Here is a 24,088-nt window from a genome sequence, read left to right on the forward strand (position 1 = left end):
TCAGACTCATTGTTGGGATCAGTTGTCACCAAGTCCTTCGGAGATAATAGAACCTTATCAGTCCTGTGGGTGAAAAGCAATGTCTGGTTTACATTAGGGATGGGACATAGTTTTTATTTCAAGCTGATGAACCATCCACAATCTCCCACCAACACATACAACGACTTAACTGGGTAAACTTTACAAATATATGTATTTAAATTCAATTTGTTAGTTGCATTGGGTGATATCTTCCAGTAAAAACAAAAATGCCTGTTTAAAAATTGGACAAAGGCTATAAAAGCATTATTGGACCTAGAACAACATCGCATTCTGAGGTTGATGTGCCAATATTAATAGCAAGTTTCAGAACTTTTACTTAAGTAACGGCAAAGTCTCACATACTCGTGTTGTTTCTTCACAGTAAATGCAAGAACATGTTATTGCTGTTATGAACATTTTAACCAATGAGACATGTAGGGAAAGAAAACTATATTTACAAGACAAAAACTGCAGATACACACGTTTAACAGCAAATACATGAATAGATAAATCGTAGCATATTACCTTTAAAACATATTTACAAAAAGAAAAATATAGTTACTGTACATCTGTACACTGACCCCTGTAAGGCAGGTATCATTATGTGGAGGAAGGCAACAACGTGCGCACCCTTCTTACAGGGTGTGTTTCTAATGGAGCGGTTTGCATAGAATTTAACATTCAAGCACTCGGTTTGCGTTCTGAGCTGCGTGAAGAGATCTCAGCCCGAGCAGGAGACCTGGACCCGCTATACGTTCATGACGGGGGTCAGCTGCAGCAGTGAGCTCTGGGGTCGGATGGTGCTGCTCTTTGAGTGCAGCTTCTCCAGGTTTTGCAGAAAGCCTCTTCTCTTGAGACCCTCCAGAATGTTGGTGTTAGTGGAAGCCAGGCTGACACGGGTCCTGTGGGGAGGAGAGAGGGGGCACGAGGTTGATATTTTCCGAAAATACGCCACTTTAACAAGGTGAAGCGCTCGTGCACTCTATCAGTCCACCGACATACCAGAGTGCACGACGAGTTCAATGCCAGAATATAAGTCTTTTCTTCCTCTTTGATAATGACACAATAATTTAAGTGCTGCACAGCAATTACACATTATTATCAAAATGACTCCCTTATGTCCAAATACTGGAACCTGTAATTGGTCATGAGGTGTTTGTTCAGCTTTATTGCAATTTACTTTAAAAGGAGAGAAAAAACCTAATTGGTAGTAAGGCCAGCCACAGACATGTAACCTAGAGGTTAACTAACCTCAATGCAGTGTTTATTTTAACTGTCACTAAAGCTCCACCAAGAGGGGGGAGTCTGGTGTGGCCGCAAAGAAATAGAGCCCGAGGTGTGAAAAGCAGAAAAGGGCTGACCTGAAGAATGAGCATCTGTGCTAAGGGATTAAGAACGTCTCTTTTTCCTCTACATAAAACCTTTTCAGCAGAAGGTGTGAGCTGTCTAACTTTCACAAAGTTCAATGGCTGTGACAGGATACCCCTGGGCTATAGCGAAATATCACAGTGTCTTATTGCAGCTAATATGAACAAACTCTAAAGAGAGGCACTCACCGAGGAGAATCGATACCACTGTCTCCTGTGATGCTCTGGTTTTCTCCCATTTCCACCGCTTCCCCGATCTCTGCCCTTCTCGCTCCACCGGGCATGCCCAGAACGACCCTGTGAGTCGGAGGGATGCCCGTCTCGTCGAAGTCGTCCTCCCTCGCTTCCTCTGCCTCGACCGCCCAGTGAGCGGATTCGCCGTCGCCCTCGTCAGCCGACTTGCGGATGGTCTCTGCGTCTGACTCGATCTCGCTGGTCTGGCAGTAGTCGAAGATGCTACTGTCTGCAACTTCGGACGGTTCGGGACAATCCAAATCGAGGTTCATCTCGTGGGGCCTTTCCCCCTGGATGGACGTGGATCCACTTTGGGCCCCTGGTGATCGAGCCTTCTGATGGTGATGACGGAGCCTCCAGCTGGTCTCTCCAGCTCTGGCAGGGCTGAGGGAAGACGCCCTCTGGGTTGCTGGGGTGATGAGATCTTTCACAGTGCTGTCCCCTGAGCCTTGTGGTTGGTGGAGGTTGGAGTTGTAATAGAGACTGTGGTGTCCCTGATATTGCAAATCAGATTCACGGTTATGATAAACCAGCTGGTGACCGCGGTAGTCTGCTACACCGGCTCTGTACACATTTGTCACATCAATAATCTCCTCCTCATTGAGACACAGGGAGCTGCAGGCGTCCTCGTCCTGCTGCTCGTCTGCTCGCTGATAGAGCCTGTAGTCGTCTTCTATCAATCCATCAGCGTCTGTTATCGAGGGATTGCTCTGGGTCATCAGCTCAGACCTTTCACCCTGGCTCATGGCCCTTTGTTCTCTACAGCTGGTAGCGACAGGTCTGATCTCCTGTTGCTCCTGGGTGGCTGGACTTTCACAGGTCGGCTGATGTGAAAAAAGTTTGTCAGGCCTCGGTAAATCGTCCCTCTGTGGGTTGGAGAGTATGAGCGAGTGTTTCCTCTGCAAAGGGGGCTTGGGCCAGGGCAGGGTTGTCTCATGTGAGTGGTTTACGACAGGTGTAGAAAGATTGCTGTTAGCATTTGAGTATTGTTCAGCTATAGTTTGGTGTGGCACAGTGTTGTATTCAACCTCCTGAAAAGGTGCGCTCTTGCCGTCTCTCTCCCAGCCATTCTTGCCAGTTCCCTCCCTCTGATGTCGGACCTTGTCGTCTATCCGGAGGGTGCTGCTCTGTGGGTAGGCTGGGCTGTAGTCCAGCAGGAGCTCTCTGTTGAGTTTTGTGTCTGCTTGGAGCTGATGATCAGCAGCGAATTCCTTCTCATGCACATAGTCGTACCTGTCGTCAGATGTCGGGGTTTTCCCTACGTGCTCTCCGTCTGTGGCGTTAACTTTGGCCCGATGCGGGTCCCAGGATTTCGACCGGTGACCCGTTCGGTCCTTCCTTCCTGGCCCCGAGGCCTTGCCCTCTTTCACCTCTCGTCTTCTCTGCTCTCTGTTGGTGGCGGGAATGGCAGCATCAGCCGGGTCTTTGATTGGCTGAGTCTGGAAAGGGTTTTCAATGCGTTTCTTATAAAGGGATTTTCCCCCGACAACTCCACCTTCTTCCACTGGATCTGGTTCATCAACAGGGATTTCCCCTCTGAGCCGAGTAGGGATCAAATCGTCCCCCTCTGGATAATTGTCCGCACATATGGGAACCTTACTCTTAACCCTCTCCTTCTCTCTTTCCCTTTGCTTCTCTCTGGATGAGTGGGCCCTCCGCTTGCTGCGGGAAGCCTTCAGAGCAGATCTCTTTCCTGCCGCCGCCTTAGAGGAGTGATGGTGCCTGGGTTTTGAGAACGCTAAGATCTCTGTAGACATTCCCTTGTCTACTCCCTTATCATCTTTATCCAGACCCCTCTCTAACACTCTGTCTACCCCCCTCTCTCTCCTCTCCTCTAGCTTCTTCATTAGGACCGTGTGGCGAGTCAAATTGTCCACCGTCAGTTCAGGGTTGATGCGTTTGATGATGGCGTGCTCTAGGTCACGAGGTAAGTTGTTCAGGTCGTCCTCGTCTCTCACCGGCCATTCCTCTGGAGGAAACTGACCTGAGAAAGATGCATACTCTTTCTTTGGCTTCTCTTTTTTCCCTCCATTCCTCCAGAACAAACTGAGACCAAACTTCCTCCCTGGCTTTGTGTCTTTTTCTTTGCGACCAGTGGCGTTAGTGGAAGCTGTATTTTTGCTGATCTCGCTTGCCTGACAGTCTGCTGCCGTGGAGGTGGACTGATTCTGCACCGTGGGTTTGTGATCCAGCGGTCGGGGCCACTTCAGGCTCTTACCTGTGCACTCACTTACTGAGATAGAGACCGAATGTTGGTCTGGGACAGTGGAAGGAGACACGGTGGCTGTCACAGTAGCAGGGGTGACATTAGTGGGTGTTTGGAGGGGGCTGAAGCAGCTGCAGGACTTGCAGTGTGCCACTGGGGGGGACTGGGTGCTCTCCACACAGGCGTCGTTGCTCAGGAGGTAAGTAATGGGAGGAGGAGAGGGAGGGTCATCTGCTGACCCAGACGTCCACCAACTCTTCTCACGGGCGATGTTGTTGGTGATGAAATAAGTTTGAGGGGTGACGATGAAGTAGCCCTCGCCTGTATGGTAAATCTTGCGTTCCTTGATCAGAGTGCCCAGAGCGTTATAGAGGATGTCCTGAGTGGGGATGGTTATCCCTGAGACAGACAGGCAAGAGAAAGGCAAGTTAAGGAAAATCGTTTCTGGTTTAAGAATATAGTTAGTCCAATAATACCATGTAACATATGTAATGTCTCATGGCTTCACCCGAGTCTGTTACACATGAAGCCAGCAGCCATTTAGCTCTGCCCATAGACTGAAAATGGGGAAACAATGCGCCTGCTCTATGCAATTCTGACAAAACCCAACTACGTCAATATTTCACATAATACATTTTGCTTTTTTGAGTCAAGCAAAACCAACAGGGGTTTATGTGACAAATTATTTCTTATTACTTTGTCTGTTACTCTGTCTGGCCAAGAAATAGTCTGGCACACAACCCCTCCTAGAATAGAAAACTGTAATTATCCAGGAGGTTATATGTTTGTATGCGTCTGTCTGTTAGTTAGCACGATTGCGCAGCACTTAAATTCCACGAAACTCGGTGGAAGGATGCAGAAAGATGAAATATAATGTGATCATTTGTGAGCTTTTGAGGTGTTGGTAGCCAGATTTAGGGCTGAACTAGGTTAGTGTTTTTGCTAAGCTTAGATCATATGAGCTTTACAAAGCTTGTAATCTAAAACCAGTCAGAAAGTGAATAAGCATGCAAACCAAAATGAGGAAATAGTGCTTTAAAAAGCAAGATGAGTAAATTCTTTATTGGATTACCTGGGTGGGCTTTGCTCATGTAGTTGACAAGTGCCTCCTGGTTGACGATGGTTTGGGAGGAGTTCATATCTGAGATGACCGAGCACAGCACCTCGGCCAGGGGAATGAACTGAGACTGGGGGACGGGGGACATCTGCACCGGGGACAGGTCACCTGAAAACAAAACACCAGCAGATGACGGAGTGAGAAACAGGTGGGCCTGCTGCAGTACACACAAACACACCTGGGTTAGAGAAGCCCCTCTCTCCGACTCGTGCTGCCTGCCAGAGAAAACAACTCAAAGTACTGAAGTTGACATTCCTCCCCTAACCACCCTCTAAATCATGACCGAGGTGGTCTACTTATGTGAGTTATATGAACCATGCCTGACTGCTTTTGAAATTCCATCAGTTCTGGGACAAACCACAGAATTCCATTACTCCCACAGAAATGACCACAGCGCTGCCTGCTGGGCAGATCACATGTCCTGCCCCCGTATCACACTGCCCCACATGTCTAGGAGGTGCCCTTATACAAACACAACACTAGAAGTGAGACAACTAGGAGAAAAGACTGAAATATTTTGTCTTTGTTAAAATTGCAGAAAACTAAATTTATTTACGTCTACCTCACGTCACAAACCCCCCCCCCCCCCCCCCCCCCGTTAACAGACAATATTCCTCTGACAGGCAAACAAAGCCCATTAGACAGAAGCCACAAGTCTTTCAAACCATAAAACTAAGCTGCTTTTAAAGCTAAACTGACATTTTTAGAGACATTTTATTAGAGTATCAAAAACAATCAAGGCAGTTTCACGCACGGAAAAACATAATTAAAGCAACATGGGGTGTTTAAGTTCATTCAGGAAAATCGTTTGTTTTTGTGCAAAGCCTATCGCAAAGAGAGCGAGATGCGTTGAAATTGAATGTGGAGTTTCACACTGATGTTATTTGTTACCTCTGAGTTCAATGTGTCATCTTGTTCAGAGACAGTTTTTTTTTGCTGTGCATAACTACAGTGGGATCAATAAGAAATACAAAGCCCTGCACATCAATATTAAAGGGAAATGAAAAGATATTTTCTTAGATCCTGGAGACTTTGCAAAACTTATTTTTAAACAAAAGATCATTAGTTTTGAAAATACTGGCATCAATGTCTTCATATTATCCACATGAACTCCGGAATATGGACAATGGGGTCTGGAATTTGTCTTTCATATATGCAGCAGGATATTGTGCGCGTCAGACCCGTCCACATCAACAGGAAAATATACACTATATACACATTAGCTTTCAGGTGAAGGTTGGTGCCTCGGTAGAGAAGCAGGAGGCAGGACATGGCATAAAGGCTCTAAAATCTCATTGTCTTTCCAAGATTGACAACTTCGTCTGCGTCTTCTACATGAATGGCAAATCTTTGTTTGCTTTGGTTTTTTTGTATGTTGTGTGTTAGAAACATCATCAACGCACCCACTCGCTTGCTATGAATTCTTCAGGCAATATCCTGCTGCATTCACACACAGGCTTATTTAGATATTCTACAGTTTTTACCAGGCGGCTGTCAGGAAAAACTCTGGAGAATGTCCGCAGCGACTGACTCGGACGTTTGAATTTTCACAGCCCCCCGGATAATGACCGATTATTCAATGCAGCTCTGAAAGCAGCTACAGACAAAGCACAAGTAGTGATGTTAACTAATGTGAAGTAAACTCAGTGAAAGCACCAAAACACATCAGATCCCACTGCTGATGAATGATTAGTATCTGGGTAAATACAGACACTCCCCACATAAAAAACAAGGGCACAGACTTAACCTTACCCACAGAACTGGAAAATTGGTTTTAGTTAATGAGCTACACTGCATCCGTGTCCGGTACATGAAGAGTGAAAGAGGAGATAAGTTAATAAAAAAGGTGATAACAAGAAAAAAGGCTCCTCATCACACTCGACCTGCTTTATTTTATTCATAACAACAGAATCCAATATTAGTCCAAATATGAGAGTAAAAAATGCAACACACGTGTTTAAACAATTTCCACTCAATTGGAGTTTCAACTTGTTTTTGTTATTGACACATTGTCCCCTTGTGATTTCATGTCTCCAGTTGTGTAACTGTGTGGATTCACTCTTCACCATGTGGAGTGTGTGAGTGATACTCCCATCATCTCCAGGGCTTTCAGTGAAAACACCACCAGGCTCACACTTGATGTAAACCAAACATTTACAACCGTCACACTTGAACCACTTATGTCCGACGCAGGGAAAATAAACAACTAATCAAATATCTGCCACGGTGAAGCGGAACAGAACACAGACATACCACGCTGATGGATCCAGGCAAGTCTACTGATGTTTGTTTTATTTGACAAGAGATGTGTATATACCCAAATGGTTTATTACAACCAATGAAGCCCCATAGACACGTAGCCTGAGCCGCCTACGACATGTCCAATCACTGTAAAAATAGTTGTTTCATTAACTCTTTCATTTAGCATATTCTTTTATATGAATGGTAAATGGACTTACATGACAGTACAAACCCCATTCATACAATGTCAATTTGGGGTTCAGTATCTTGCCCAAGGACACTTGGAGCCACCAACCCTCTCTCCCTCCTGACCCACACAAACATGTACATTTTAACAAATCTTTTATCTCAGAGCTACAATATTAATTCGAACAGGGGCGATGGCTCAATTTATCAAACTAAACTATACCTACCTTTTGTTAGATGGTGATCAGTTAACAGTCGATATATTTAACTAATCAGTGGAGAGGAAAGGGCCAATCTATGGGAAAATAGTCCAAAATTATGTAGATGTGAACTCAATCGTACAAAAACAAACCTAACCTATTTATTAAAAATGTACTTTAACCTAAATAAAAAAAACAGTATCCAACTGGTGACTTATAAAGCAACTGGGTGGAAAATCCCCCAATCTGGCCACACTGACCACAGCAGTTCTTTAACTTGCTGAAATTAATCAAAGTGATACTCATGTGTTTAGTTAAACTGAAAACGAACTATTCTCAAACTAAGTCAGTAAAAAAACAAAAAAAAACAATTACCAGCACAGTGAGCTCACTTGAGGCCCATAAGTCTCACAGACAGAGGTCTTTCTTTGTAAAACTGATCCTACGACACACAGAGGGATTGTAAAAAAAACATCTGCCTTCCCCCAGCTCCGACAGAGGACGTTAATCTGACTAAACCTCTGCACAGATATCTCAATAGCTGTCTCCCTGGGCAGTGAATTAGTGCTGCTGACTTGTGCTCCTCATTGTTGTTGACTTCCTATATGAGCGGCAGCCTGTCCACATAGCAACCACTTATAGCCAACAGTCAAAGGGTCACGGGGAATTAATACACTAAGTATTGAAGAGCACATACCTCCGGCCCAACAGCCCCCTAAACTCCCATCAAGCTGCAGCAAGTTACACTCATAGATATCCCTAAACATGGCAGATTCTTTTCATCATGGTCAATACATTTTTCCCTGGTGTTGAAAATGGTGAAACAATCCTTATCTCTTAACCCTCTGATCCGGATCCAAACCAAAAATGTAAGGATTCTTCCCTAAAACATCCTTCCACTAAGTTTTGTGGTCAATCTGTCTCGTAGGTTTTGTGGAATACTGGTAATGACCTCCTTGGTGGAGGTAACACACAAAGGTAGTTTCGCTGCATTGACCATTAGCTCCACTTCTCTGACCACGTCCTGGATCAGACCAGGATATCCTGTCTGACATTGGAGAACATAATCTATACTCGTAAGGGAGTTTAAAACTGAAATAGGATCAAGCGAGAGCATGTTTCCCACATACCAGTCAATTCTTTACGCTCGGGTAGCGGTACTGACAAAAAGAATTCAACAGACAAGAGTGACTGGCAATAGGTGAAAAACAGAAGACATTAATAAACCTAGAGTGTTTTATATAGGAAAACGTCTGTGTAACCGAAGGATGGGCCGAGCGGAGGATTAGTGTTTATTGAGTCTAACATTAGCAGGCGTGACCATCGAGGAGGTTCGCTGTTGTAACCATCTTCTCTCCAGGGGGAACGGACCTCAGTGTTCCTGTAATCTAAGACAGGGCCGCCGACATTACACCCTTTGTCATACGCGGCATGAATACCCGGCTGGGTGCCATGGCAACCGAACCCTGTGCCACAAGGAAGAGGGAGGAGGGGTAAACAGCAGCTCGGGAATCAAACAAGAGGCGAGATTTGTGTCGGTGCAAGTTAGGAGGAGAAACAGAACAGAACCTAACAATTTTATAAGTCTGTTCCCCTGTAATGTTTAGATCTGCTCAACTTAAGAAAACAACTGTGTAGGATCTTCTCTGGTTCTGGAAGTGCTGATGATGTCACCATGATGCCATCAAGGTTATCACACCTTGGGTTTGCAGACAGAAACCCTGATTTACAAACTGGGGTTACAGAATTTTAAGGACTTTGCTGTTTATCAAGCAGGGAGGGTCAAAAGCCAGCGTGCAATCTTTTTCTTTGTATTTTTCAGACATTAAAATGTCCAGAAAATTGGGTACAGACGTTTTCCGGACTTTGCCCTCATGTATGAAGATTGCAGCAGGAGATTGTCCGGGTCAGATGTGTTCACAACAACAGGAAAATGTCTGAAACCTTCAGGTGAGGGGTGGCGCCTGGGCTGAGCAGGCAGGAGGCATCACATGACGTATAAATTCCACTTACGTAAAGCGCTCGTATCTTGTTGTCTTTCAAAGTTGACTTCTTCATCGTTTTTTTTATTTTTATTTTTTCATAGCTTGTTAGAAACGTCATCAACACGCTCACTTTCTTGCTGTTTTCTGGACATTGTCCCGCTTTATTCTCACATGAGCTCACTTGGACATTCTCTGGACATGGGACTGACAGGAAAAGTTCCGTAAAACTGAAGATTTAGGAGATCATCTGGCATTCAGTGCATGTCTGAAAGCAGCTTATGAATGTCCTCCAGGAGTGACTGTCTGAATATCCCCATACTCCCTCCTCATCCATAACAATGTCATGTCTCGCTGCTGGATGATGGCTGCCTGAGTGTGGCCGTTTGGAAACAATTACAGTTTCTGTAGTCGTTGGAGAACATGTTGAAGGAACTGGTTTTGTTTAAGCATAACCCAACTGTAATTAAAAGATGGCTTGCAATATGGGAAGTGTAGGATCCAGTGTTTTGGGAACTTGAATCAAAGGCATGGACTAAAGTCAGAATATCACACCCTCTGTTGCCAACACTGTTTCCTGCATGTGTCTCCAAACATTAATACTAAACTGCTGGAGTAAAGCATTGACTTGTTGTGAGTGAACCACTTTGACAGGAATAAGCAGAGAGCAAAACAGCTTGTCCATGTTGTTTCGTTTGAAATAAAAGTTGATAAAAGCATGACATCAACAACTGTATTCAGAGCTGCTGCCATAATGCAAATACTCTATATGCCAATGTGGATTAAAAGAGATCATTGCAACTTTATATGATAAGTCTGAAATTTCATTTTAATGCTATTCTCCACAACATTTGAATAAAGTGACAAACCCCACATTATTCTGCTCCACGCAGAATGTTATTTTTCCCCCGTGCCATAAACTTTCCATGTCAGAATAAACTGCAGCCTGGGGGATGAAAAATGAATAATGCCTGAAGCTGACTGCTCAGTTTGTGGAGATGATTGACACAGACTTTCTCTCGTCTGTCCCCACTGAGACATTTTTGTCTGCTGACGCTGATCAATGCCACATGTATTCACATGGCTGTGTTGTTAGCTGGCTGTGTTGTTAGCTCGCAGCCACATGAGTCCCATTTTTACGTGATTGCATTACCTCCAGCTTCTTGGGGGGAAACGCTAACACAACAACACGCTATACAGTACATCCTGCTATCTGTACATTTACTGAACAGGAAGGAGGGAGTTTCTTCCAATTATGAGTGCAGGCGGCTAAGTGACGGTCAAAATGTGTCCTGCAGCCGCACAAGGACCAGAATAATTTTGTATCGTAGAGGGAAGGGACATTTTGTAACCCTACTATTAGGCAATTAAAGCTAAAGTACCTGTTAAACTTTAGAACATACCTGAGTAAAAGCACAAATTCCAAAGACTCAGAAGTAGATGTACAGGACAAAGATAAAGCCTTCACGACAGCCTGAAAATGAATCTACATTTCCTGGGCCATTCTGTGTGGAGTTTGCATGCTCTCTCCATGACTGTTTGGGTTTTAACGGGTACTCCAGCTTCCTCCCACCGTGCAAATACATACAGATAGGGCTAAGGTGATCAGAGACACTGAATTGACTGTAGTGTTAATGTGAATGGTTGTTTGTCTTTGTTGGCCCTGGGACACACTGGTGACCAGGGTGCACCCCAACTCTCGCCCAATGTCGAAGCAGTATAGATCACGGACAGTTGGATGGATGAATGGATGGACTATTAAACAGAGATTTTTAACCCTTGATATTTTTGCTAACTAGTGCAGCAGTAGTGTAATCCTCTTCTCCTTCACAACCAGCCCATCATGACCGAAAACCTGTAAACAAAAATATTGTACAGTGAAGTAAAACAAGTAAAAACCTGTTTTAATTTGTACTTTAAAGCAGCCAGGTTCCTCTAAACCTTAAAACATTGCATTTGAATGTGAAGTGTTGTTTATAATGCTGCGTGCTCATTAACCCTGCTATCAGTGTGGCCCCTCAGGGCGTCGATCACACCACCACTTTGAAACATCAGCTTTGTTGCCGCAATCCCCGGCTCCTTGGCCTCTCCAGAAACACATACTCAAAAATACATACACACACCATTTTATCTCATCCTGCTATCGTCTAATCTTTTAGGCTCCAGCAGGCAAACAGGCTAATCTCCTCTCTCCCTCATTAAGGACACACTGCATGGCATTCAACATGAACTTGAGGCCTGCCCAAACTGCAGAATCGCTCCCTGTCTCCCAGTCGACGGAGACCTTGTGAAGGACACGCTTCAGTGAATCTGCACGGCTGTGCGTGAACGATCGTCTCAGGTGAGACAATGTCCAACATTCAGTGTAACGGGAAGAGACGCCAACTGTAATTTATGTCGCGACTCCCTCCCAGTCCCATGACGAGTTTACCCTCAGGTTTGGGATTTTTGGTCCAGCAGGCCTCCGTGACCCCGCCCCCCTCTTATGTGTTGCGTGTGTTTTAAAAGGGCTTTACGAGTTTGTGTCTCTCACTCCCATAGAACACACAGATGTGAGCAGTGCAGTGAAATGGCCCAATAAACTGAGTGAAAAGATCCCTTCAGAGAGCAATCACAGCCCGAGTGTCCCAACAACCAAACCTCGCCCAGTCTAGCAACACTGCCCTTTCCTGTCCGTCCTCTCTGAAAGAAATACGGCTGTCCACATTTAATCAAAATGTTTGTCTATTGTTTAATTTACTTGACTGCAGCATCTTTTAACAATTTTAACAACTTTAACAACACGGCGGCCAGTTACCACTTAAAACCACACCAATAAGCAGTAAACTTGAAAAAACGGAGCCACTGATCATTTTACAGTTTTATTGATTGATTGATTGATTCACAATAATAAAACCAGCAATTGTGTCCAGACTTGTAAGAATTAGGTAAATATTTAATCTGACCCACTGGTGGTTGAGAAGGTCTGAGTGCTCCTGTTTAAATATTAAGTGAAGGGAGGGAAAGAGTAAAATCTGGACTGTGCCCTCTTTGTAATCAGTGTTGGAGAAGATGAGATTGTTGGCAGGTTGCTACCTCAGATTAAATAGATTTTATCTGGAGACTGCTCTGTATTGTTTAATCTGATTTCGTGTCAGGGTTTGAACGCTGACTTCTGAATGCTCCATCTGAGAGCGAACCGCACTCCTTAATCAGCAGACGAACGGATAAGAGAAAAAAAAAAAGTCAAAACACTGTGACTAAAGAGGATTCATGAGCTACAACTTGAGGCAATGAAGTGAAACACAGGCAGGCTTTGTGTTGACTAGCATCGCCATAGAAACCTTTACTGCGGCGACGACCTGCCACATGCAATACAAAGCCAACGAAAAAGAAGAAACAGCAGCAGACGCGTCGTACGGACATTGACAATCCAGCTATAGCCTCGAGACTCACTTTGCCAAACCAACTCTGTGACATTTAACATATGCTGGCAAGAAAGGATAAACAGCCTGTGACTAAGCTTCTCATTTCACATTTACAGAGCTTAAAACATCTTCGCTCACATAGCCCGTTACCGCAGATGTTGGCCGCAAATCCCTGCAGCTGTAATGCCATTAAATAATGCTTTTACCATCCGATTAGACATTAGAACTCACATCACATGCCATTTGTTGTGACATGTGATGGACTGCTATTCATATCAATGACCTGGAGCTGAACTAGTGCAGAAATCCTGTTATCATATTCTTGTGAAAGGGGAATTACACCTGAGCAGGTGTTTATCAGAAGACCAGTGACAATGTGGACTTACACAACGCTGTATTTTATATCACAGCCTAAAGTGCACTGTGTAACATAACACCAATACATGGCTCTGGCGCCAGGAGACAGGATTTAAAGCACAACTTTCCCTACACTTTATTTCCCCATCTTTTTATTTCCTACCTCCCCCGACTTGATGGGACACACCCCGACAGATCTGGTTCTCGTCTGCTTTCATGAGCAGGAACATTACCCCACAGTTTGCCGGTGCCTTTTTTCGGGCCAGACGCCTGGCATGTCCAAGTCATTTAAATGTGGACCACAGTGCCTTTCCTTTGTTCTTTAACAGCCGACTTCGTGCTTTTAACATTTCTGTTAGAATCACTGCATTGTACAGAAACTGCATCCAAGTCCTCCCCTGCATATGCCAAATCTGTCACAATCTCCTGAGTAACTACTTCACCTCGGCCTGATCCCAGCTCAGATGCAGTGTGTTCAAGTGTAAACCTTTCATGTGATTAGAAAAAGTTTGAGTAAAGTGATACTGCAGAGATTAGTGTTGCACATGAAAAATGCAACGTTTAAAAAGAACAGAATGGTAAAAAAAATTATTTCCAGAGGCTGAGCTATCCTGAAATGCAGCCCTTCGTGCATGACATCACCAGTGACATTTAATCACACAAAAGCTCATTGTGTGCCATAGAAAATATTTTGTTTTCAGTAATTGAATTTATTTACCGTAAAATATTTTCCGGTCTTGTCTAATCTCCCCGTGCATTATTGATAATAACCATGAAGCTTGTATTATTCCAAATCAATGGGACTGTCAGCATAAACTATACAAAATGCAATAGACTGCATGGCTAAACTGAAATCCCCTCAATTTTGAGATTAATATGTCGTAGTCATGACAAGAAGAAAAACCTGGTCTTTGCCCAGATGTTTTGTAGACCCTCGTGTTTGGCTTACGTTCAAAGTAAAAGCACTTGTAAATGTACTTTCTCCATGATGAATGTTAAATCATAAAAGTAATTTATAGCTCTGCGCAACCTCAGTATATTTATTAAGGTAGTACATTATACTCTGAGGCAAAATGGCCTTTCAATGCCTTATCTGCAATCTTAGAATAACACAAAACTGCTCTGTTTATTTATCCTTTCAAAACAATTAATTAAGTCAATGATTTCCTGATGTTATTCCGACTTTGTGTCTAATTTAGATTCACAAACAACATATTTATACGATTAAACCTCAGTTTTTTTAACTCCGGCCAGTACTTTTCTATGCATATGATGTTTTTGAATTGTTGCATTGATGATGAAACTAATCTGTGCTTGGATATGTTACTTCCATATAAACAACAGAGCTCTAGTTATACCAGTTTTGTATTATTCAAAGGTCCAGGTACTTTCCTCCAACTTCTCCAATGGACACCTCACACCAAAACATACATACAATCCTAAGGGGTTTCCAGCAGATTCACGTCAGATAATCAAGAGAGGCGGCGCTCATTGGTTGCAGATGAAACCCATTTCCTCTCATTTAATTGAGGTTGAGGTGCAGCAGATTTCTGCGTTTGTTATCTTAGTATTTAGAACAGAGCTCCCATCATGGTGTCTGCCATATGATCAAGTGCTTTTTAATGCTCTACAACTGGTCAGCACAGAGCTGTGGTGTGATGCTTGAAAGTATCTTTCACTCTTTGCATACAATAACACAGCAGTTTGCTATCACAGAGCCGGTGTTAGCGTACCTTTGCATTTATCAATGCTAAATGAAGCAAAGAAAACATCCTGTCAGGAAACTGAAGAGTAATAGTAATACCAAATTTAATGCAATATAGCCTCACTTCTATGTCAACCCACTTGTCCAACCTGAGGGTGAATGAAGATAAAATCCCAAGAGTGAAACCCAAGCGGCTGCTGACAGGGTGTATAAGCTGAGGGATACAGAGGAAGCTGTTATTGCTGGCACCGCTCCACTCCACCGCTAAGGGCGAGCCCAATATTTGGGTCGATAAAAAGGCCAACATGCCAGATTTGCACCTGGGTAGAGCTTCCTGCTCAATGGGAAAGGATGTGACTAACAAATGATGTGCTGAGAGGTATGCAAGCACAGAATCTCTCACACATGTGTAGACACTGCAGAGGTCAAGGTTTCTTACTATCTGAGCGATATCATAAACCATAGTTTACAAGCGCAGGAGATAGGTAGAAAGACATTCGACATAAATACAGAGACATCCTCCTGGCAGTGCACAGGGCTATTTGAAAAGCATTTTAATAGTAAAAAAAATCTGCACATAAATCCCACATGCCGCTTTATCTTTTCATTACATTAAGTCAAAACCTTCCGATATATAACAGTTTATCTCCCATAAACTGTTGGATAAATGAAATGAGGTGTTCTTTGGTCAAACCAACATTTAATTCAGATAATCCCTACACTAATGGGCACTTGCAGACTTGGTCTATGGTTTTCTCAAAAGAAACATTCCACCTCTGTTTTTGTGAGAACACGACTGAACCGACCACTGCCATAACACAGACTCTTCGTCATTTTGAGCCTGAAAAACAGCAGCATATATTTTGTGCAACAGCTTAATGTCATGCTATTAGTGTCAAGGGATCTGGAGAGTGGTCATTCTTTAACAAGTATTGTCTGAAAGCAGCTCTGATGGTGAGTGGAGCAGATCTCACACAGATGTGCCTCCATGAGTATTTCCCTTCATCAATCTGTCTGTAACCAGACCAATAAAATACAGACATTGACAAATCACAGGAGTTCTTTAACAAAGTCTCAGTAAAAACACATGCCATGATGGCAGTTTGTTATACTCCTACGGTTATACCACCAGGCATGTGGGAAACTCAACTGAAAAAATAGCTTTCGACTAGTTTCAAATATAACCACATTCTGTTGATAAGGAAAATAAACACACTGATAGGATAATAAATTAGTATGATGCTGATCCATGGTAACTTTTCATTAATTCTTAACTCTTCAGGAGTTGCATCCTTCTGAGGACTCTGATTTCAAATTTGCATCACCAGCTTGTCCCGCTCTTAACATTGCATCATTAGCTTCATTGAATGTCTGCTCTTACTGTAGCTCAGTCACACGCATAACTAGCCTGTTGGCTTCGTAACTGTTCATTGAATCCTGGGATAGGTTGGCCAGAGAAGGATCCATCCATTCAATCCTTTATTGCTAAGGAACGGAAGGACTCATTTGCTGGCCACATTTGAAGGAGTCTTGGGAATGGAACAGCCTAGTTGCACCGCTGTGACGCAGTGGCTAAACTGTTGAAATCATAGACTGTATATAAAGATGGATGACATGTCTCCACCTCCTAGCACCATTCAGAAATGAGGCCAAAATATTCCGGATACCAACGGCGCTATCTTACGTGTTTGAAGCCACAGCGCATTAGCAATAGGGGGATGGAGCTTTAGTAAGAAGGGCCCGCAAATGCACATGCTTGATTAATTGGGATTCAGACTCAGCTGTCAAACATGATGTTTCACTCCGTTTTTATAGCATAAATAGTTAAAACCAAACTTAGTGGAAAAATCAACACTTGAACAAACATCAGTGTAATACGAACTACCTAAAATGACAGAAACCTTCTTTGAGAACGATTATTTGACTTTTTACTGTAGTTTGGTCCATATCCCAACATGGTGGGGGAAAGTTTATAACCTATACTGCAGCCAGCCACCGGGTTGTGATTGAGACGCTTTGGCTTCACTTTTACGGGGCTGTCATGTCTTCCATCTTTGTAGAGTTTATAGTTTAAATTGTAACTAAAAAAGCATTTGTAACCTTCAGCTTTTGCCACTCAACCTACAGCTACAAACTTGAGTAAAGCAAGCAAAATATTCACTTCTATATAGTTAATAGTGCTAAATAAATCCAGTATATAGGCGTATATATTGTAAATGAATATATTTAGAGGGTGTGGGGGTGTGCCTGACAAATAAAGGTTGGGGAAACCAACAGAAGCTTAACTGTCCAGTGTAGAACACCTGGATACTTTGTTGTTGTATGTTGCTCATTTTGCTTCCTAAAAACCCTCTGAAGATATATGACCTCAATGGCTTGTTAGCAGAAAGGTCGTAACCTCTGACCTCCGCTGCTTAGTTAGGACAGGGTGGGCCATTTAAACGTGGTAAACCCCGGCAAGGGAGTGTCACGGTTAATAAGCTGACATCTGGAAGAGTTATGACCATTAGTAGAGCGCTTTGAGACTTTGACAAAACACCCTCATGAAAGGAGACACCCCATGTGTGAGAATACAACGCTTTCAAGTAAAAAGTAGAGAGCAGAACTGAGGCTCACTGGTCCTGCGAGTTCAGGAAATGATCTCAAGAGTAAATGAAGCATTTCAGGAATGCTTCACCACCTCATGGTATGGACGGATAAATGAAACATACCATTTAAAAAAAGGAAACTTGGAAAGTTGCAGCATAGCCATAACCCAATTCCCCGAAAACACACAGAGGGAGACCCTCAGTATGTCCTACAATGACCAGAGAAGTGTTTTCCATGGCGAAAGTGAGAGGCCCGTCCAGAGGACTCGTTCACGTCCATGTTCAAAGAGGACAGGAGCAGTTAACAGAGGTTGATTGTAGGGAGGATACAGGACACCTCATTACACCACTGGCTGACTCCATATAAATGTTTCAAGTCATGGATCCATGGTCATACCGCTGCAGCGACAACAGTGACTGTCTAAATAATGCAGAACCAGCTAACAGCCATCATGAAGCCTCTGGTTTCAACAGGAAAGCCTTGGTGGTTCTCCAGCTTTTGGGGACTGACTGCGGACAAGACCATGAGTTTGTTTTCATACACTTCAAAGATTCTCTTCAAATCAGATTAAAGGAAAAGTTTGGAAATAGGGTTATGCACTTCATTGCAGATCAGTAATGAGTAGATTGTCTAGCAAGAGTTGGTAGAAGTTATCTTAGCATTTCATAAGAATTCTCCTTCATACAGCTTCTGTTTTCTACAGAAACCATATCCTGATGATTTAAAAAATTCGGTTAAACGGGGTTACTATAAACCAGGATTTTCTGTATTCAGGCTACAGTGTGTATGTAAACACTGTGAATGTCAAGACTCTTGGCAAGATGGATGTCCTCTGTATTCACACTGATCATTAACGCAATGACTTTGCGTTGGTATTATTCTGTAAACAACTGCTAAAAGCCAGAGAAGTGATGAAGAGATAATTTCCGAGTAAAAAAGGAAGAATGAGAAACACCCTCCAGACATTCATGAGACGAAGTGAAGGGGGTCAACCGCAGTACCAGCGGGCCCCATTCCCACAAGGATAACAACAATAATGTCTGTTCATACTAACTCCTCACCCTGTCTGTTTACCTCGGCCTAACCTCCCTACGATCCCCCTTCCTCCATCAACCCTCCCCGCCTCCCGCACACCTCCTTCTCTACGTGTTCGCCCCTCTTAAGAGGCCCAGAGACAGCGGATTGGCCAACAGAACAATCTGTCCTCACTCGGGCTTTTAGCACAGATAACCAGACAGGGCCAATGAGGAATTAGCACAAATTAATCAAAGTGAGTGCGTCTGTTTGTCTGGGAGCTTTGTTTAACCATCCACGTCTCTCTCCAATTATCGAACGCTGGTTAGTCTAAGCTTAACAGCTCACACACTGGCCCCTGAACTCCCCTTAAAGAAAATCTCCTCACGTCAGTTAAGTCACATCTCATTGCTCTGAACTGAGAAAGGACACGGGGCTGTTTGAAATTCACTACACCCCATAACTCCAAAGTTTTTCTGTTTTCCAGCCAACAAATTTATATCAGGACAATGTCAAGGCCTTTTGCTCCATGCCTAATATCAATCTCGGAGTCTGACTTCCACAGTGCCTCACCGGCCATGAAATGGAGGGACATTAATCCTGGGTAACAGAAAAGCGTCTGTGGTCGACTCGGCAGCCAGTCGCACGGTGATTCACTGCTGACCAACTCTCTCTGTTGAGAGGAGGCAGTAAACCAGGCCCTGACAGCCTGCCAGCACTGATTTCCATACAAATTGCTGCGGTGTGAGGCGAAGGATTTCTTAAGGAGGAGGAGAAGGTGACATGTCCACACACACAGACGTGTTTGCTCACGAGTGTCTGCTGTGAAGCTCAAACATGAAAAGGTATGGACTTCGGCCTTGTGTCCGACTGTGAGCTCATGCATATCTGTGTGCACCTTTGTGCTGACGCGGTGCATAATGACCGGCTCAGCATCACCTCTGCCGCATATGGTGCTTGTTTGTGTGCCGAGTTGAAGCTTGGGGGCCAGAAACTCTCACAGCGGGACGGCATGTCAGCCTCCACCTCCTCCCCCACTCCGTGACTTCACGCCCCCCCCCGGGTCTTCCCCCATGTGTGTGGTCTCTTCCTCCCCTTTCACATTCCTCCCTTTAACTTGTGCGTGCACCACTCAGTCTGGCAGAGCGGACCGACTGACACAAAATCAGCAGGTACACAGCGGCAGGGGCTGAATCCAGACACAATAACACTCAAACAAAGACGGACATGATATTGGAAAGACAGACAATGAAACAAGAGGTGTCGTGAGGCAGCTGCACCAAATGGCAGCTCAGAGCAAATGTGTGTGTTGCTGGGACACTGTTTCAACAACCACAAGGACCCTGCTGCTGCTTGACTATCTACCCTGCCGGCAATTGAATAACTAACACTATAGCTGATTTCATCTTATTTTCTTTGAATGAGGTGCATGTGTGAACGCAAATATCCGAGTGAGGCGCTCCTCAGTTTCTGCGATCTTTCTCCGCCTGGCCTCCGAGTATAAATCCTGTAGAAATCAAGGAGAAGTCGATGTGAGAACACAGCAGGGGATCCCCACTGAATTCACTGGGTTGATGATGCTTCTAATGTGTGAAAGACGCTTTATAAAGAAAAAAGAAAGAAAAAAGAAAACAAATATCACACACGTAGTCACCGATGAAGATGTCAAGAGAGTTTGTGGTGATAAGAGCTGACGGCGGTGTCTGTGTCACAGAAAAATCACATGATCTCCGCAGCACAGTTAATATCTTGCTTCCTGTCTCTGCCTGTTGCACCCGGCTGCTCCACCTCTCGCCTGAATAATACGGAGGATTTGTTGCTGTTGTGAGCGCATCTGTGCAGAGAACCTCCCGCTGCGTTGTGCATGTGGGAAAGGCAAACTCTGGGTAAACTCCATCGCCACTTCTCCGGGTTTTTACCCGCAGGTCATGTCTGAAAACGGCTTATTGAACTTTTCATGATTACATATTTATGACTGGAAGTTGGTGCTTTGCGACAAAACCATAAAATCACTCCCCCCCCGCATGTATTTGCTATAACCTACAGTTTAGTATCTGTCTTCTAGAGGAAGAAAACGTGTGAACGACCTGGTGTATCTCTGAAGAACACTGTCATTAGGGCTAAGTCCACACACAGGGTTGTCATTTTGTCCAGCAGCTGGTGCTGTCAGGCATTTACAACCCATGAGATCACGGTATGGGAGGCTGCATAAAGGTTTCCATTCATTGTTTCTGTGCAGGTATATGCTGCCTTAGAATAAATCCAGAGGAAAACCAGAGGAGGGGAGCAATTAGAAGTAATTAAATGAGATGCAGAGCTTTGTTAAACACAACACCATGTCTACAAGGAAGGGAGGCAATCGTCAGGCAATCATCTCAAACCAAAGAGGCGTTATCTGAGTTTAAGATCATCTGGATGGATCAAGTGGCTTCAAATTACCAAAGAACAATCTGTGTTATAAATTGTTTGAAATTGGTTAAACTGGCAACTTTTCACTGCTTGTGGCAACAAATTTTGGACTTTTTAAAAAGTATGCCGATTTTTGAAAGCAGTTTCGTACAGGGGAAACTGATGCAGCCGTGTAGATATATTAAAATATTTGACCTTGGCATTCTTTTATACCTCTACACTTTAGAAACATCCAAAAAGGCGAGACTCTTAATTCCACAAGGGATGAAATAGTCGTCCAGACCTGCTGTTTGGGGTAGTGAGACGTACTGAAAACAAATCACTATTGATTCCATAACTTTTGGGTAAAGATTAATCCACTTTACCCATCAGATTTAACTAAATTGTGTGATCAGTAGAAGGTAAATCCAGAAGAGGAGGAGGAGGAGAAAGAGGAGGAAGGGTGTTAAACCTTGTCAGCTCCTTGTTATTCAAAGTTTATGACTTTCACACACCTCTCTCAGTGTGGTAAACAAATGGTGTGCGATTCTACACACATTTCACAGTGTCACTGGTTAGGACAACACATTATGCTCCCGTGGTGTCTTTATTTCCAGTGTCATCACTACAACAGCTCTTGTTGGTGAAGCTTTGCATTGCTGTCTCCTGTATTTCTGACTTTAAGGTGCGTAAAGTTGCATTGGTGCCATTGATTGATAATAACACTTTTATAATATAAATGGTGACAGCAGGTCAATGGCAGAACCGCACGTTACATACCGACAGCTTTAATGGTGAACCCCTTCGGTGACCTCAGAGCCCTGCGCATCCACGCTTCCCGCAGCACCTCCAGGTTGTTCGCGTTGCCCTGAATGAAAAGCACCAAGTTCTCCATCCATCCCTGGAAGCACACATCCGCGATGGCCTTCACCAGCCTTTTATTCCAGAAGCTGCGCGAGTTTTGCTCCTTGAAGTCCGCGAAGATCTCCTGACCGCTCGTCCGCGCGCTGAGTTTCTCTCCGCCGGCGCGCAAACTCTCCTCGTCCTGGCCGAGGATCACAGCGAGCGACGCGGCGGAGAGCTGCACGACCCGCGGCTGGAGAGACATGTCTAGCTACGGGGATATTATTCCACTGGAGAAAATGCACTCGGTTAAAACGGCGGCTCTCCTCTCTGGGAATCCAAATAGACGCCGGGGTTTGCCACGCATTCCTCCAGTGTGCGTCTGAGCCCTGCGCCCTGTGGACCGGAGGCGCAGAAGACGTCTCACTGCGACTGGTGTCTGTGAGCTTCCAGGGAAACAGTGACGGTGGCGGAGGAGGAAGAGGAGGAAGAGGAGGAGGAGGGATCATCCGCCTGCTGCTGCTGGTGGGACACACAGGTAGACAGACCTCCCACTGACTGGCTCCTCTGCTCCAACCTGCTGGACGAGGGAGGGTTTTAATGTCAGTCTTTAAGAAGAGATAATATTAGAGTCTGGCTTTCATTTGGGTTTTCTCCTCACTTGACCCCCTCACTCTCATCTCTCCCTTCATGTCTCACTCCAACCTGTCGAGGCAGATTTCGCCCCCACTAAAGAGGCCCATGCTCGTTGCTGGTACTCCAGATAATTTCCTGACTTTCTCCGGATGGGCTGTGTGCGTGAGAATTCAAATTTCCGAAGCTGCTTTCAGACATGCACTGAACTCCGTAGTTCGTCCGTAGAAATCCGCCGGATTCACTGCGAACGAGTCCGTGTGTTGTCAAGAAAACCCCGTGATCACCGCCGCAGAGTTAATGCGTCACTTCCGGCCTCTGCCTGCTGCACCTCTGCCTGAAAAATACGGATTTGTTGCTGTTGTGAAGCGTCTGTGCAGAGAAGCTCCTGCTGTGTTGTGCATGTGTGAGAAGCAAACTGTGGATAAACTCCATAGCCACTTCTCCGGATTTGTCTGTCATGTCTGAAAAATGGCTCAATTGAGACTATCGGACTTTCTCCGGAGCTTCTCCTGCTAGTCCTCTAGTAAGAATACTGGATAATGTGGAATGAGCCCATGTGTGAAAAAAGTAGGAGATGAAAAAGAGGTGCCATACACAGAGAAACCACCGAGAAAGAGGCTCCAGAGAGCTTTTGGTGATAAGGGCCGACGCCGGTGTCAGTGGGCTGTAAACAAAAACATGATCTCAGGCTGTGCCACGCCCCCTCTGAAGGCTCAGGTGAGTCTCCTGATGCTCTATTTATGTGTGAAAGACAAACTCTGGACCCAATTCAGCGGTTCATGTCTGAAAAAACATGCGATTTGGCTCTATACAATTAAAATTGAATCTAAATTGAATGTGGCCTCTAGCACGAAGACAGATCCAAGCTGTCATCAGCTGGACAGTGTCCCTGGTGTGACAGGGAGACAGTGTCTTGCTCAAGGACACTTCAGGAATATCCCAGATCAGCGGTTCTCAAAGTTATTTTTTTTGTGATAATTAACAATTATAGGGGAAGCAATTAATAAACTAACATTCAAATTGAGTTGTAGTGAGGCGGGGGTCAACACAGCACCATCGTCAAACTTCTTTTACCTACATAAATCATGTTAGGTGTCACTCTATTTTTCCTCTGGTCATCCATGGCCCACATGGAGAGGCTCTATAGATAAGCCTGCCCCCCACATTGAGAACCTTTCCCCTAGAGGACCTATTTTAGCTATTGATCCTCAGAATATCCTTCTGACTCCAAATATGCCTGTGACTTATAAAAAGAAAAGTAAAATGTTCTCATTTTGTTTTTCTTTTTTTCTTTGCAGTAATATAAAAACTTTTTATTTACGTTTCATCAAACGGATGTTAAAAAAATATATTTATTGATGAGATTAACATTTTAGGATTACAGCAAGTTTAGAGAAAAGTAACCAGCAACTTGCAACTCAGCACAAATCGTATCCATAAATAAGGAAATATCTGAATCAAGACTGGCAACATGGAGGACTCGTAAAAAACTTCCTGCAGAGAAAACTGTATTTACACGAATCACCATCAAAGGAGACGCTAGTTGACTGAGGGACCAATTTAGCCTGAAGTAGCTTTTGTTTTAGCGGTTTACA

General features: G+C 44.2%; 1 protein-coding gene across 1 annotated transcript; it reads right to left on the reverse strand.

Moving 5' to 3' along the window:
- Positions 1 to 98: 98 nt before the first annotated feature.
- On the reverse strand, positions 99 to 22,755 carry stox1 (storkhead box 1). The gene is made up of 5 exons (XM_034609012.1): positions 22,532 to 22,755; positions 21,795 to 22,437; positions 4,901 to 5,053; positions 1,578 to 4,227; positions 99 to 923 (listed from the first exon to the last, which is right to left on the reverse strand). Exons 2-5 carry the CDS (start codon positions 22,120 to 22,122, stop codon positions 770 to 772), a joined length of 3,285 nt encoding a protein of 1,094 aa, XP_034464903.1. The 5' UTR covers positions 22,123 to 22,437; positions 22,532 to 22,755; the 3' UTR covers positions 99 to 769.
- Positions 22,756 to 24,088: the final 1,333 nt, after the last annotated feature.

This window comes from Hippoglossus hippoglossus, chromosome 15, assembly GCF_009819705.1.
Source record: "Hippoglossus hippoglossus isolate fHipHip1 chromosome 15, fHipHip1.pri, whole genome shotgun sequence".
NCBI lineage: Eukaryota > Metazoa > Chordata > Actinopteri > Pleuronectiformes > Pleuronectidae > Hippoglossus > Hippoglossus hippoglossus.